General features: G+C 32.8%; 1 protein-coding gene across 1 annotated transcript; it reads left to right on the forward strand.

Moving 5' to 3' along the window:
• The first annotated feature begins 8,623 nt into the window (after positions 1–8,623).
• On the forward strand, positions 8,624–15,848 carry LOC102591205 (uncharacterized). Its single transcript, XM_006364199.2, has 13 exons — positions 8,624–9,278; positions 10,235–10,447; positions 11,220–11,424; positions 11,613–11,688; positions 11,810–11,945; positions 12,065–12,169; positions 12,877–12,957; positions 14,143–14,232; positions 14,312–14,377; positions 15,018–15,074; positions 15,149–15,226; positions 15,298–15,345; positions 15,506–15,848. Exons 1-13 carry the CDS (start codon positions 8,715–8,717, stop codon positions 15,575–15,577), a joined length of 1,791 nt encoding a protein of 596 aa, XP_006364261.1. The 5' UTR covers positions 8,624–8,714; the 3' UTR covers positions 15,578–15,848.
• The last annotated feature ends 209 nt before the right edge of the window (positions 15,849–16,057 follow it).

The raw sequence follows: 16,057 nt of genomic DNA on the forward strand, positions 1-16,057 counted from the left end.
TATGAATTGAACTAGACTTTATTGAATATTATGGGTCTTGACTTGTAAAGATGGAATTGAGCCTTTATGATGAATTATGACTAAGAATCACCTAGTAATGAAGAGTGTGATGAGAATTGCTTAAGATGAAGATTATTACTTGAATGTCTTGTGATCTAGATATGCATGATGATAGAATGAAGTAAAGCTCTGAGAGTAAGTCTTGTAGTCATGAATGTTGAATCACTAGGGCTTTGAGAGTAGAGTCAATGTGATGAATAGAAGTCTAAAAAGGTGGATTTGTGGTGAAAGGCCTATACTCACCTAATCTACTTTATGAATGCTTGAAAGTATGAAGTGATAGAATCAATTGAACATGGATTGGTTGTCAAGGACATCCTTCCATGAGATATGAGTGTTAAGCAAAGCTTAACAAGTAAACCTTGGGGTATATACTTGGCTCCAAGTGGATATTGACAATGAGATGAAGTGTCACACAAGATAGGGTCCGGGCTCCAAGTAGAAAGGAGAACCACACCTAGTTGATGTGAGGACTATCCAAGTTAAAGGGGGAACTCTTAAGTAGTAGAGTGTGGGTTTTCCCAAAGTTAGATCTCATGAGATTGAAACCTTCACATAGTTGAGTTAAGGTTTCTAGTAGCAATCTCCATATCCAATGAATTAAGACATGCTTGAAGAAACATATCATAGTGTTCTAAAGCATAATTGAACTAAGACTTACTTAAAGAAGTACCTCATAATGTTCAAGAGTATGAATGTACTCAGACATGCTTAAAGTAGTATCTCATAGGGTCCATGTAGATGATGAACCTAGACATGCTGAAAGTAGTATCTCATAGGGTTCGACCTAATAATGAACTAAGATGTGCTTAAGAGAGTACCTCATAGTGTTCTAAAGTTATAAAGAGGAACTAGCTTTCAAATCAAGAAGTATTAGTATGAGGACCTAAAAGTAGTACTTAGCATGAGTAGTATTATGGGATGTTATTCATGCATGGCACAAGTATGACTTAGGGTCATTCAAGAAAGAGTTCTTATGAGTGATGTGTTTTAAGATAGAGTTTTGCTATAGTTGCCTTCCATGATATGTTTGACTCAAGATGGTAGTTCCCTTGTCTATATGAAGTAATATAAAGAATGAGACTAAAGGAGGGTAAGTATGACTATGTTGACTTCAAAGTGATACTTAGTGTGAATGATATTATGGGATGCCTTTCATGCATTGCACAAGTGTACCTTGAGGTTACTTAGGAGTATGATACCCTTATGGTAAAGAAAGCTTAAGAGTTGACCATGTATATAGACTATGATTAAGATGACTAAAAATGGGTACTTGGCATGAGTGGTATTATGGGATGCTATTCATGCTTTGCACTTGTATGCTTTTGAGGTTACTTGAGAATGATGCTATTATGGTATAGATGACTACGAGTCAATTATGTTTATATGAATATGGCTTATCTCCTATGCTCAATTATTATGTCTTATGTTGTCTTATGATTATATGATGCTTAGGTTGGAGATTATGTTATGACTATGTGATCATCTCTTATGCTTATGTCTTATGTTGACTAACCATTTTAAGATTCTCTTATGTTGTTGTGTTAGCTTTCATACTCAGTACATTTTGTACTAACACATATTGCCTACATTCTAATCAAATGTAGAGTTTCAGAGTTTGAGTTTCCTTTGGAGGATAGCTTTCTAGAAGTTGCAAGAAGACTTGAAGATTTTGGTGAGTCCTCATAGTTTCGAGGAAAAACCCATTATTCCTTTATGTCATTTCTTTATGTTTTAGACTTTGTATTGGCTGCGTCCCAAGTCTTTATTCAAGAGTTTAATAGATGGTTTGAGACAAGGATTTAGTAAAGACTTCTGCTTTCTTATGAAAATGTTTTCGATTGTATGATTTTAAATTAGTTTTAAATTTTCCATACTTTTCTAGTATCTTATGTTATGATTTTGCTAAGGGCTTGTATGAGACCCCTTCGGGGTCAAGTACGCCATGTTACGTCTAGGGGGTACCCCTGGGTCGTGACATTTCTCTGCCGCATTAATTTGTAATACTAATCCTTTTAAAGTATTTGCTCGAGATGGTAGAGTCGCATGCTGATAACATATTATGAAACTATATAAAACAATAAGAAGAAAGTAGTAGAGAGAAGAAAGAAGACTTCTTATTCATCTCGAATGATATTAGGGTTTGAGATATACTCATAAATCTGAATTACAATGCAAGAAAATTCTTTTATTTATAGAAGAAAGCTGACGTAGTCTCCAACAGGGGCGGAGCCACGTAGGCTCCACGGTGTCCAATTGGACATCCTTCGTCGAAAAGTTATACTATATATACACCTAAATTTTTGACTTTATGTTGATATATATAGAATTTAGACACCCTGAAATAACAAAGTAATGTGTAGTGTAGTTGGCAATAGCCGGCGCGAACATACTCTTTGCCCTGGTTTGATTCCACGCAGGAGTGTTTCATTTTTCTGTAATTATTTTGACTTCTTGAATTTAATTAAGTAAATAAACATGCATAACTTTAACATAAATGTTTAGTAGCTTGATGGTTAACAGTGTCATGATTGGCTTTAGGGATCCAAGTTCGAATCTTACCTCCACTAACTATTTTTTTTCCAATTAAAATTGAATTATTTCCTTAAATTTTAATACTTTTTCCTTGTGGAATAAGATTTTCTTAAATTTAATACTTTTTCCTTGTGGTAAGATTTCCTTGAATTTAATTGGATTTTTTTCAATTAAAATTGAATTATTTCCTTAAATTTTAATACCTTTTCCTTATGGAATAAGATTTCCTTAAATTTTAATATTTTTTCCTTGTGGAATAAGGTTTTGTTTCTCTGGGAGACTCATTTACCCAAATTATATCACAATATTATTAAGAATAGAATCTCAATAGTTCTCTCTCTATTTTTCTTCTCTTTTCTTCTTATTTTATAACAAAAATAATCAACTTAATATTTTAGTTTCAAGTTTCAATGGACATAAGGAATTATTATAATAGAGTACGAAAAAAAGTTCGACTTCTCTAAGTCAACCATATAAAGAAACAGGTAGATCAATAATATATTTAAATTACGTTTTCAATAGTAGTTTATTTTGTCTTTATGTTAGTTTTGAATTATACACTTGTAATTCTATTAAAAATATTCTTATATTTAATTAAATATTGCTTAACTTGATTATTTGTTTTGGTAATTTAAATCGTCGTTTTTATAAAACAATTACTATTAAAAATTTGGACACCCTTCATGAAATTTCTGGCTACGCCACTGGTCTCCAACTAGGATTCTTTACTTTTCTCCAAAGGATTCCACATATTAGACATTCACTGTAACACAAATATGTTTATAAAAAATAAAAACTTTTATTTTCTTAATGTACTGTCTTGGTCCAAATGAGGATAACAATTTTTCTTCTGCATGCCCATAAAATTTTAAAAAATTCAAACATCTTAGAGATAGATTGAAAGGTAAAATTTCTTGAACAAATTACAACCAATTATCTACTATGGTACAATATAATAGGTCCACTCATCAAGATGATACCTTACACCTAGTACTTTCTTTTTATAATAAAGGATGAACATAAAATCAAAGTCAACGTGAAATACCCTAATAACTAGATCACAATGTCAATAAGGGAGAACCTTTTTACATCACAAAATATATGGAGGACTCACAAGAGAAATTAACATACATGTTAAGGGTATCGAAGTGTTCAAAAGAATTAGTAAATTAAAGTGGTGATAAATTAAAATCATAATTATGACGATAGATTGTATGATAAACAATATAGTAATAAACACCCATGATTGATCATATATATATTTTAGCATATGTGACATCATAAAATGCATTAGCGTCAAATAAAGAGATAGTGAAAGAGGAAGTTCTTGCAACAGTCCTTCTATTAGATGAAATGCAAACCTAATATGTGAAAGCAAAAATATTCTTTACGTCATTTAAGAAAATAAAATGACAGGAAAGAAAAGGGATGCTAAGTATTTATGCAGATGGACATATCCACAAAATACAAATGGATTAGTTAGAAGATTAATACATAATTATTTATATTTGGCTACAAATTTACAATTAGAATAGACATATACCTAATGGTCTCGCTTGATTATTTTATGAAATTTATCAATGCACTCTTTTTTATTTGAATTCCATAAAAATATAGGCATTATATTAACTTGAATAGCCGAGTAAGGACGATAAATTCTCACAAGCATTATCTACCCAATTAATCAGTTATTCAATTCAAGTGGATACTCAATAAGATTGTTAGTTAATTCATAATCTTGAAATTTTCTCTCATTGATTTCATTAACCTAAGTGTTTCTTCTCTTTTTGTGTCTAGCTTGAAATCAAGATGATCTAGTGTGATTTGTGAGTAATTCATCAGGATATATAACTGGACTGAATATATCATGAAGTTAAACATGTGTGACATGACTTGTATGACACGTACTTCTCTGTTTGTAATTTTGAAGTCATAACAATCAAATATGATTTGTGAGTAATCCACATGAATATAGCAAGAGTGGTATTGCTCTATTATGATTTGATGTCACAATTTTAAAATGTATTTTTTCCTATAATTATTTGCTTGTATCTCTGAAATCATGACGATGCAATATGATTTACGAAAAATCTAATTAGACAATTCAATTGAATATAACATGAAGTTATATCGGTTTTATAAGACTTAGATGACGCATATGTTATCATTGTTATACCATTTATATCATTCAAACTTAAGGGTATTTTAGTTTCTCATTAAAGTTAAAAAGGTCATTTTCACACCAAATGTCAAAACTAGGGACAATATTTAAATAACAACCCAAAAATATCTTTTTTTTGTGAAAATCTTCCAATTTATGAAAATTGACATGTTTTACACTTACCAAATTCTTCAATTCCCCATCTCATCCCATGACCTCCACCACTTATATAGCTTCTTAGATGTCATCTAGCTCTTCTTATTTCACATTATCCAAATCCTAATAAGGGGAAAAAACCAAAGAACTCCCTTGTGACAACAAGGAATATTAGTTGTAGGATTTCAGACCACTAAGAAAATATTTGGCCTTATCTCACGTTATCCAAATCCTAAGGAGGAAACTAAAGTACTCTTTGGTGTCAACAAGGGCTATATTGTTACTAATGTTTTGACCACTAATTATTTCTACTCGTTTGTACTGATTTTTGCAACATGTTAAAAAAAAATTGCAACAAAAAACTTGGAAATAATATTTTGAAAGTCTTTTTTTAATCCTCAAAAACGTTTTTAAAAGACTCTTCTTTCAAAATATTTTCCCCTGAACTTTCTTATCTTAATAAATATAAATGAGACAAACAACACAAATCCCACTAGTTTAAGAGCAAATTATTTCTCTTCAAGCGAGTTTCTAATATTACAAATTTTATCAGAATTTGGACTTTGACTACATGAATCTGGACGCGCCAGATACATGTATTTCGTATACATGAGGTCAAAATTATGTGTAATTTTTTCCAAATATACTATATTCAAGTGGATTCATATGTATTTGACTCTCCCACCCGTTTCTCTCCATATATATTTGTATTTCACAATATATTTGGTATCCCAGATATATGTATCTAGTGTGATTCACGTGTATCTGGGATACATAGACTATCTTACTCGCTTCCATTCTATCTCGTTCGCTTCTCTCCTTCTCTCACTTGCCCCTCTCCTATTTCAGTGTATCAGATAGCAAAAATACATGTATCTACGTGTATCTGATTTGAAAGCTGATAAGAAATTATCAACTAATGAGACAATATGCAATTATTTCAAACTAAAAGGAAAAATTAATAAATATGGTAGAAATGTTTGTATAATTAGATAGTTTTTCCATATAAATAATTATGAAAGATGTTTGACTAAATTTATAAGCCGGTCAAATCAAATCGTAAATACTTTTCAACTTATTTACATTTGATAAAGGGAAAAAGGATATACCGCGAACTATCGTAAATGATATGCAGATATCATATGTCATACTTTTGAGACATTGGTGCCCCTTCCGACCAAAAACTAGAGCATATATGCCCTTCACTCTAACGGAAGACTAAATAGGGACACGTGGCACAATCTTATCCGTCGATAAATGTCGGATCGGTGGATAAGATTATGACACGTGGATGTCCGTTAGTATAAAGGATATACATGCTCTAGTTTTTGGACGGCAGGGGGACTAATGTCCCAAAAGTATGACGAAGGGTATTTGCATAACATTTACGATAGTTTGGGGGTATATTTATCCTTTTTCCCTTTGATAAATATCAAAAGTACTTAAAACCCATAAAATGATCACATTGAATTTATGATTTTTCAATTTATAAGTATCTTTTGTTTAATCAAATATTTTATCCCTAATATTTTTTTATAATTGTCCATATATATCTTTTCTCAAACAAAATTTCCAACTCTCTTTCCATCTCATTTTCATCATTCGTCCCTTCTTTTAATGTAAAAATAAAAATACTTTTAAATCTATATTTTCATAAATAACTTTAAGAATATATACTCAACACTTTTATTCAAACACAAATTACTTTGTTTGTAAAATCAACTTCGACACCTAAAAATATCTTTCAACATTTAGTAGTTTCTCCTTTCGTTCTTTTTTAGTTGCTATAATATAATTTTGTACGACTCTAAAGAAAAATTAATTAAAAGTGTAATTTGACTAATATATTTTTATTACATTCTTTAGTCTTTATCTATTTACATTTTTCTTAATTCTAGAATAATTAATACAAATGGTAAAGTTGAAAAATAATTAATTCTTTCTTGATTTTCTTAATTGATACGTATTTAGGAACAAATTATATTTTAAATGGAAAAGGATAAAAAAATGTCCTTAAACTGTGTGAAATGAAAAAAACGCCCTCCATTTATAATTTGGTCCAAAAATACCCTTACGTCAATACTTTGAACCAAAAATGCCCTTCTTATTACTTAATGGGTCAAAAATGCCCTTTTTCCAAATAAATATATTATCTATTTTCTTTTTAACACATTTTTTTCTAATAATATTTTTTAAAAATTAGCAAAGGCTTATAACTCTTCAATTTGATTTTTTTTTTTTTATAATTGATTTTTATTGCTATATAAATAAAAATTAACGATAAATTTATTAGAGAAAATACATAAAAAAAAATCCCTGAACTTGGTCGGATTACTTACTTTAGTACTTAAACTTAACATCTTTGAAGTGAATTAAAAATCACTATGAGATTATTATACCACTCTCACTTGCCACATCGTAGCCATGTAAGTGCCACATCATTAATTAAATTTTTTATTAATTATTTTCACAAAATTTTCTTTTAACACATTTTAAAATTAATTTACACTAAGTAATTAATCACAAATATATTTTCTAAAGTTAAAATTTAAGATGGAGATCCATTTTTATTCCCCATACCCTACCCCACCCACCCCCTTCACTTCTTTCTTTTTCCTTCTTCTTCACCATTTCTAGCTCTTAAGTGTTCATTTTTTTCCTCTTCATATTTTTCAATGAGCTCCACCACACCTCCTGTTTCTCTTCCTTTCTTCGTCTTATTTGGTGAACCAAGAAGTTTTTTTTTAGCTCCGATGAAAATCGACAAAATTTATAGGTGTGAAATTGACGTCAATAATAAGATGTTGGTGTTGGGTTTTGTGGATTACTAAAGAGATGGTGAAATTGAGGTAGTTGATAGAGTTGAAGATGAAGATGGAGGAAAAAAAGATGCTTCAATGGAGAAGAAGCTTATTGGGGAAGACCATAAAATGAAGAGAAAAAAACTAAAAGTTTTATGGGCCAATAGGAAAATTCATATAGTTTAATAAAAATTAATATATTAAGAAAATAATATTTAAAATATAATTATATATTGACCTATAAAAAAATGACATATGTATGATTTTATAATTTTTTCTTTCTTTTTTAACTCCTTCACACGCTATTAGGTGAGTGAACTCACTCTCTTTGCCACGTCATCTCTTAGGGTTGCATTTAATTCACTTCAAAGATGTTAAAGAGATATTTAAATGTCCGTGTAGTTTAAGTGCTAAAATAAGTTATCCTATCAAGTTCAGGTTTTTATTTTATTTTTTATTTTTTTATGTGTTTTCTCAATTTATTATGATCTTATTATATGATATTTATTATCCATTAAAAGGTACATAAAATTATTCTATTTTAATTGATAAAATGAGATTAAGGATAAAAAAATATTTGCTACATTTTTATTAGTGAATGTGATTTTTTAAAAAAACAAACAAAAATAGACTTCTTTGAAATACCCCTTTTTTTTTTATAAAAAAAATAGCTTCCAAAAAAAAACAACAAAAAAAAAAACTCCCGGCCAAAATAAGAATCTAAGGAAAGGAGTATCTCTACGTGGCACAAACAGCTTCAACATTTTTTTCCGCGGCAGGTTGATCAGATCACTTGTTTATTCACATTCACATTTGTGTGGAGCAAATTTTACACTGTCACCATCAATCATGACTTGGATATCATCTTTCTGAATTATTATTATTATTATTATTAATTTCAAAACACAAAAATTATATTCTGATTTCTGACAATTCAATTTCATCAAATTTTTTTTAAAAAATTTGCAGTAAGCCAGAGTTCTATTCTTCATTCTTTCCAAATGAGTGCTGCAACATTCACTCATGTAGCATTTACCAATAATAATCCAATATGGATAAAACCCAATTCAATAAGAAGTTCTACTACAACAACAACAAACTGCAAATACTCCACCACTTCTTTTGTTACAAGAGCAACTTCTTCTTCGAATCCGGAAACTGATAATGAGAAGAAAAATAAGAGGAAGAAAAAGAAGGTAGTGAATGACAATAAGGAGCAAAAAGTACAGGAAACGGTGGAGGAGAAGGAGCGGGAGCAGGTGCAAGAGTTACAATCTTCGTCAGTTTCTGTTATAAAGAGATTGGATGATGTAAATCCAGTGGGATTAGGAAGGCGTTCACGTCAAGTGTTTGATGAAGTGTGGCGAAAGTTTTCAGGATTAGGGCAAATTTCGAGAACAATTCGTTCTGATGATGAGAGTACTTTGCTTATTAGAGAAGGTGGACCGATGTGTGAATTCGCTATTCCTGGTGCTCAGAATACTACTGTGCTTGTTGTTGGTGCCACTAGTCGTGTTGGTAGAATTGTTGTGCGCAAACTCATGCTTAGGGGTTACACTGTCAAGGTCCATTTCTCTATTACTTTTTGCCTGTTGCTCTACTTTAATTTCCGTTTTCTTTAGTAATTGCATATATTGTGGATTCTGGATTATACATAAACGGACATTCAAACTTAAATAAGCACTCTAACTTTGAGAGTGCACATTTAGACACCTCAACTTATCTCCACATTGTGTTAGTTGAACACTCTTTAACATACAAAATGATCATTTGAACACCTCTAGAATTTATGTGTCACGTGGTGTCCATGAGGCATAGTGAGGAGGAGTTGGAGTGTTTAGTTGCCATTTGAGGTGTCTAGATGTGCACTCTCAAAGTTAGAATGCTTACTTGCTTGCTGAGGCCAAGTTTGAGTATTTGTTTATGTAGTATGCTAAAACATGATTAGTGAGCATTTATATCGTTGGCCCCAACTTGTTTGAGAATGTTGTGTAGTTTTGTTATTGTCGTCGTTGTTGCATTTTTGTGCATATAGAAAGTTCTATTATAAAGTTTGAGAATGTTGTGTAGTTTTGTAATTGTCGTTGTTGCATTTGTGTGCGCATAGAAAGTTTTATTATAAGGTTTCAAATTGAGAGTTGAAACACTTATTGACACGAGCTTTTAAATTTTGAAAGAGATTGTATGGCAGCTTAGGTATATGTGTGAGATTTAGAGAATCTCTAGTTTCGGAGAATATTGGAACAGTTAGCGAAAAGGGTCAAATGGATTGGAAAGAATATAGATGAGAATATAGATAATTCATATTGCTGACCCTAACTAGTTTGGGATTAAGATGTAGTGTTAGTTGTAAATATATATAAGGAATCGACAATGTTTGAATCCTAAATCAAGCTCTGAGAGTTTGAGTGCTGCCTTCCCGTTAACTATATATTTCTTTTTTCTTTGGTTGAATATATTTACTTGATATCCAACTGAGATGTTACTCATCACTTACAATTTGTCTTACATTCCTGCACAGGCTCTAGTAAGGAAAGCTGAACCGGAAGTGGTTGACATGCTACCAAGGTCTGTGGAGCTAGTGACAGGCGATGTTGGTGATCCTTCCAGTCTTAAAAATGCAGTGCAAGGTTGCAACAAAATCATCTATTGTGCCACTGCTCGGTCTTCAATCACTGGGGATCTCATCAGAGTTGATCATCAAGGGGTTTACAATCTCACCAAAGCCTTGCAGGTATTCGTTTTCTTCCACTATCTTGTTTTGGTACATTAGTGGCAAGGTTATACCAATTAGTGTGAATGGAAAAGATATAAAGAAACAGAAAGCCCAAGGGTTGGGTTTGATGTCTGACAGTAGTTTGGATGACTAAATCTTCCTCTCAAAATGCTGCATAAGATGCTTGTACAAATACTGCTAGCACTACTCAAGCATCAGTTGGTTAACATAGTTTCTTGTCATAAGATGCGATTTTTTTTTGTATTGCAATATATATTTCGATCCGGTGGATAGGTAGGCTGCCACCAAATAAGATATTTGTCCTTTAATTTGACAAAATTTAGGCAAGAAACTAGTATTGGAGTATCAACGTGATATCAGAAAAGGGCAACTCATCATATACTATAGTTGATTTCACACATCTTAACTAAAGTATATTTATATCTGGTAATATTAATATCCATGTTGAATTAATCAAATCTAATAAAGAACTTGGTGCTAAATTATGTATTACAATTTTTAACTTTCAGCAAGAAGAACAACATTTGTATTATGACAAGAGTTTAAATTTTAGATAGCAGCTTTTCTTTGTTAGAGCTGATAATTGTCTGTTTCTTAGTTAACTGGGCTATTAGTAAAAACATTTTTCAGAAATACTTTAAATTCCTGCATTTAAGAAAATATATAGGACTACCATCTCAGGCAACTCTTATCTGTGCATTTCCAAATTCTGTCCCTTGTTGATCTGATCAGTGTGTAATCTGTATGCATTCTGTTTCAAAACATGTAGGACTACAACAATAAACTAGCACAGCAACGAGCTGGAAAGAGTAGCAAAAGCAAGCTTTTAATTGCAAAATTCAAGTCTGAAGATTCATTGAATGGGTGGGAAGTCCGTCAGGGGACATATTTCCAGGATGTGGTTGTTTCTAAGTATGATGGAGGAATGGATGCCAAGTTTGAGTTTACTGAAAGCGGAGAGGCTGTTTTTTCAGGTAACCGCGGAAGTTGATCCCAGGTCTTGAAAGCATGTACACGTTGTTTGTGAACATATTTAGGGACCTGTAGTCCCACTTATGGTGCTAAGTAAGACAAGTCTATGGATAGTTGTGAAATACTGAATTTCAAAGATGCAATATTTTGATCCCTGTTTCTAAGTGTTCCTTCTTTTGGCTCATGTAAGGGTATGTCTTCACAAGAGGAGGCTATGTTGACTTGTCACGAAAACTCTCACTCCCTTTGGGTTACACTCTTGACAGGTATTTACTGTAAATTTCAATTTTTCCTTTTATTCTTTGCTCATACATGATGCTATTTTTCCAGTTGTTGATTTATCCTCACTCCATATACTTGTGTCACTATTGACTTTTTTATACTTAGGTATGAGGGTCTAGTATTCTCTGTTGGTGGAAATGGAAGATCTTATGTTGTAATTCTTGAAGCTGGTCCTTCAGCAGATACAACACAAAGCAAATTGTATTTTTCCAGAATTAGCACAAAAGCAGGATTTTGCAGGGTGAGTTTGGATTTACAACGTGAAGGAAAATTATTGATCAAGTAATGCCTCCATTCTGAATACTATTAGATACTTCATATTTTTATTTAATGTCTTTGCATATGCACTTGTTTTCACAGGTGAGAGTTCCATTTTCTTCATTTCGGCCGGTGAAGCCAGATGATCCCCCATTGGATCCATTCCTTGTGCATACCTTGACCATACGCTTTGAGCCTAGAAGACAGGTCTTCCTTCGACCGAAGCATTCCCTTCCTCATTGTTGCCATTTCACTTCTTTAAAACTTTAAAACTATTTCTTCTACTGTTATACTTGAGTTACCATATTTTTGGAACGCCAAAAGTTGATTTATATATAAATCAATTGCTCATACACTTGCGTCCAGTTCACATTATTTAAGTACAGATTCAGGAGCAAAATCTTGAAATGAAATAATAGATTGAGTGGACCAGGCTTGGCGAATACACACCGATAATTGAGGAGTCATTTTCTTAATTCTTTTTTGCATATGTGGGAAACATACTGTTTTTATTGTTAGTGTTTGCAATTCATATTTCCTCTTTTTTCTCCTATCTATACGAACTAAACATATTACCTTACAACTCAACTACTTCATTTCCACTATATACTGGCCAAGAATGGACCATCTGTCGGCAGATTGTTTCTTTCAGCTTTCAACCCCCAACCCAAACCTCCACCAGCCACAAAGTAAACAAACTATTTTCTTATTTGAAGTATTTGACCAATTATGCTATGAAAGAAGAGCTATTTCCACTAGAAGATCCAAGACTCATAACAAAATTAATAGTCCTACCTGCAAAATCCCTGTTATAGGATATGACATGAATCCTTGAAACATTTCAAAGTAGAATACAACAGTTTTTTCTGTGCTAGTTGCTGATACTTGACATGGTCATTTGCTAATTGCTACAGAGGCCAATTGAAGGACCTACGGGGACGAACCAAGATCTGAGAAGCTTTCAGCTAATTATGGAATATATTAAGGCTTTGCCTGTAAGTTCAGTTGACTGTTTGTGCAACAGCATTATGTGAGACTTTTGTTTCTTCATGTTTTTGCTTGTGCTCTGCATATAATAGTCATAATCTATGAGAAGTCAGGAGTTTGACTGGTAATTGTTTAGAATCTTCAAGATAATTATAGTCTAGAGTGTTCCTGGTAGAACTCCTTTCTACTTTCAGATTTATTTTATATATATTAACATCTGTTGGCCGCAAAAGTTTGAAGTTCCGTCAATTTGGTTCACCCTGTAAAATGTGCTAGTTCTTTGATAAAATTAAATGCAAGTAATTTTATCCAAGAATGTGGTTAGAATGTCCTAAATTGGTTGTGTGAGTACTCGTTATCTCCTTATATATTTTTGATCAATCCTCAATTAATGAGCTAGATTTCGGGGTTGAATTAGGCCCAATGCTCATTCTTCTCAACTTAAGGTCCTGCTGAACCATTGCATACAGTTGATGCAAAGGATAGCATAAGACATAGGTAGATTGATAGAGTAAGCAAGAAAGGAAGAGTTCAATTCCTGCAACCCTCACATGAAAATTGATTACTTTTTCTTTATAGCTTATACATGTTTCATGATGTGCTGTGTTTCTGAGACTAGGGTCATTGGTAAGTCCTAGAGAAAGATGACTCACGTCTAGTAGAATCTAATATGTGATTTGGAAGATAAAGGCAGCTTTCTTGTTCATATGGTTATATTTATTGTTCCTATGGGTGCTTTTTGTTTTTCCTCGTAATGTCATCATAAATGTAATGTACAGTTCTACTCTTTTTCTATTTGAATCTTAAGACCACAACTGTGCCAAATCAATGAACATCAAACAAAACCTATTCACTCCAATTCTAACTGAAAGACCAATCAGTGTTTTTCTTATGACTGGTTTCATTAGATAGGCAGATTGTGATAGGTTGTAAATCAGCATGGTTTTAGGCGTTTGTGTATTGAAATACCGACTGCAAATTTTAGGCGACTTTTGGTCGAATGCAACTTATAGATCTCTGTGCTGTTCAGAAAAAAAAAGTGAAAACTTATACAGAAAATAGTCGTGTTTATGGTCGATGCTATTACTTCTTTTCATCAGTCATCTTTAAAATGATGATTTGGTTGAAAATAGTTTGATAAAAGAATTATGTTGGATAATATACTTATTGCCAGATTATTGTAAATTTTGCAGACTGGACAAGAAACTGACTTTGTCTTGGTATCATGTACGGGGTCAGGAATAGAGCCTACCAGACGGGAGCAAGTTTTGCGAGCCAAGAGGGTGAGCTCTTCTTCAGACTCTTCCTTCACGTATTCTTCTTGGATTAAAACTGAATCCCTGATTATTTTAATTTTTGTAGGCTGGTGAAGATTCATTAAGAAGGTCCGGCCTTGGATACACAATTATTCGCCCAGGACCCTTGATGGTAAATATGTTTTCCATTCCATTGCTCATATGTTGGTCTTTCAGCTGGAAATATTGAGTATAGTTAACTTCTGGTTAACTTTAGGACTGACCTCGAGCAATAAGTCCGATTCGAGGCAGCTTTTGCTTTGCTTAGAATTAGGTATTCCTATAGGCAAATATAATTGTAAATCAGCATGCTTTGTGATAGGTTGTATTTGGACTTTGAGTGGGAGAGCAAGAAGTGTGTGTCCCCCCCTCCCCCCATATTTGTCAGAACAAGTGTTAATTATGCTTAAGAACAATGCTCTAAAGTTAGCTGGATGTTAAATTAGATGCAAATGGACTATCCTTGGAACCATATGTTGGGCGGTAAGGACTCAAGTGGATTTATAAGAAGGGAACCTTTTAAGTGGTTAAATTTAGTCAGAGTAGGACGGAATTAGTTAACGGCAGTGGTGGCACGGATGTATTTCTATGGAAAGTTCTGCTTAGCAGCTGCAATAATGTGGTTTTCCACTAATCAAATGCCTAAAGGAAGCATGATTTAGCAGCTGTACCATAAATTGATTCACTTATTGTTGGAAATAATAAGAGACCTACCACCCAAAATATTAGATTTTAGCAAAATCTGAAGATTTTCTAATGATTACTTTCTGCAGGAAGAACCAGGTGGGCAACGTGCGCTCATATTTGATCAAGGAAATCGTATCTCTCAGGTAAGAGATGTACTGTACTCATGAGAGTCTTGCTTCACTTCCAATTGAGCTCACCTTTGTAACGGTAAATGCAGGGAATCAGTTGTGCTGATGTGGCTGACATTTGTGTGAAGGCATTGCATGATTCGACAGCCAGAAACAAGAGCTTTGATGTGAGTAATACTCTACTTGTTTTGATGGCAGAGTTTGACAAATGAACTAATTGACCCTATTCTCTGACTAGGTATGTTATGAATATGTCGCTGAGCCTGGGAAGGAGTTGTACGAGTTGGTAAGTCCATTACTTAACAAATTTTATCAATTGAATGATCAAAGGCGAACTATTGTACAGCCATTTCCTTCACTTTCTGGATGAATTGCTTTTGGCAGCAATAGTAGCTAAATTTTTACTTCATTGCTGTTTCTCATTCAGTTTCCTATAAAAATTGCAGGTTGCACATTTGCCTGACAAAGCAAACAACTATTTGACACCAGCACTCTCTGTGCTGGAGAAAAACACATGATGATCGTGCTCCCAATTAGTTCGAGTTACAATCTTGATTCAATCCCTAACAGAAGGTATTGGTGTGAGACTTATCAAGATCTTTTTGACTAAGCGGAATACTTTCTCTGTATTTGTTCTTAAATATATGTGTACATATATATATATGGCAATTGTATTTTTTTTAAAGTTCTGATGGTTATGTATATATTAAAAGCAAGCACATCCCTAAAGCTATTTTGTTTAAGATGACTGAAGAAAACTCATTAGTCATTACCAAGTGAGTTACAATCCAACCTTTTTGTCCTCTTTTATCTTCCTCTGAATGGAAGGGCAAAAACAAGTGAAACTCCAATGTCTGGGAAGGAAGAGAGGAACCAAGGGTGATATCCATGTATTCATATGGAATCATGACATTTGGACTTCAATTTTTCTGTAAGGATAGCCCAATCAAGGTCCTGCCAGAGAAGGCTACAATTTTTATTTTTTTAGTGCACTTGTG

This window comes from Solanum tuberosum, unplaced genomic scaffold (genome assembly GCF_000226075.1).
Source record: "Solanum tuberosum cultivar DM 1-3 516 R44 unplaced genomic scaffold, SolTub_3.0 scf00483, whole genome shotgun sequence".
Lineage (NCBI taxonomy): Eukaryota > Viridiplantae > Streptophyta > Magnoliopsida > Solanales > Solanaceae > Solanum > Solanum tuberosum.

Excerpts from the sequence above, each read along its gene's own strand:
- LOC102591205 (XM_006364199.2), top strand. The coding sequence starts at position 8,715 with ATGAGTGCTGCAACATTCACTCATGTAGCATTTACCAATAATAATCCA. Across the intron at positions 9,279-10,234 it reads TTAGGGGTTACACTGTCAAG|GCTCTAGTAAGGAAAGCTGA; the intron begins GTCCATTTCTCT and ends ATTCCTGCACAG. Across the intron at positions 11,946-12,064 it reads CAAAAGCAGGATTTTGCAGG|GTGAGAGTTCCATTTTCTTC; the intron begins GTGAGTTTGGAT and ends TTGTTTTCACAG.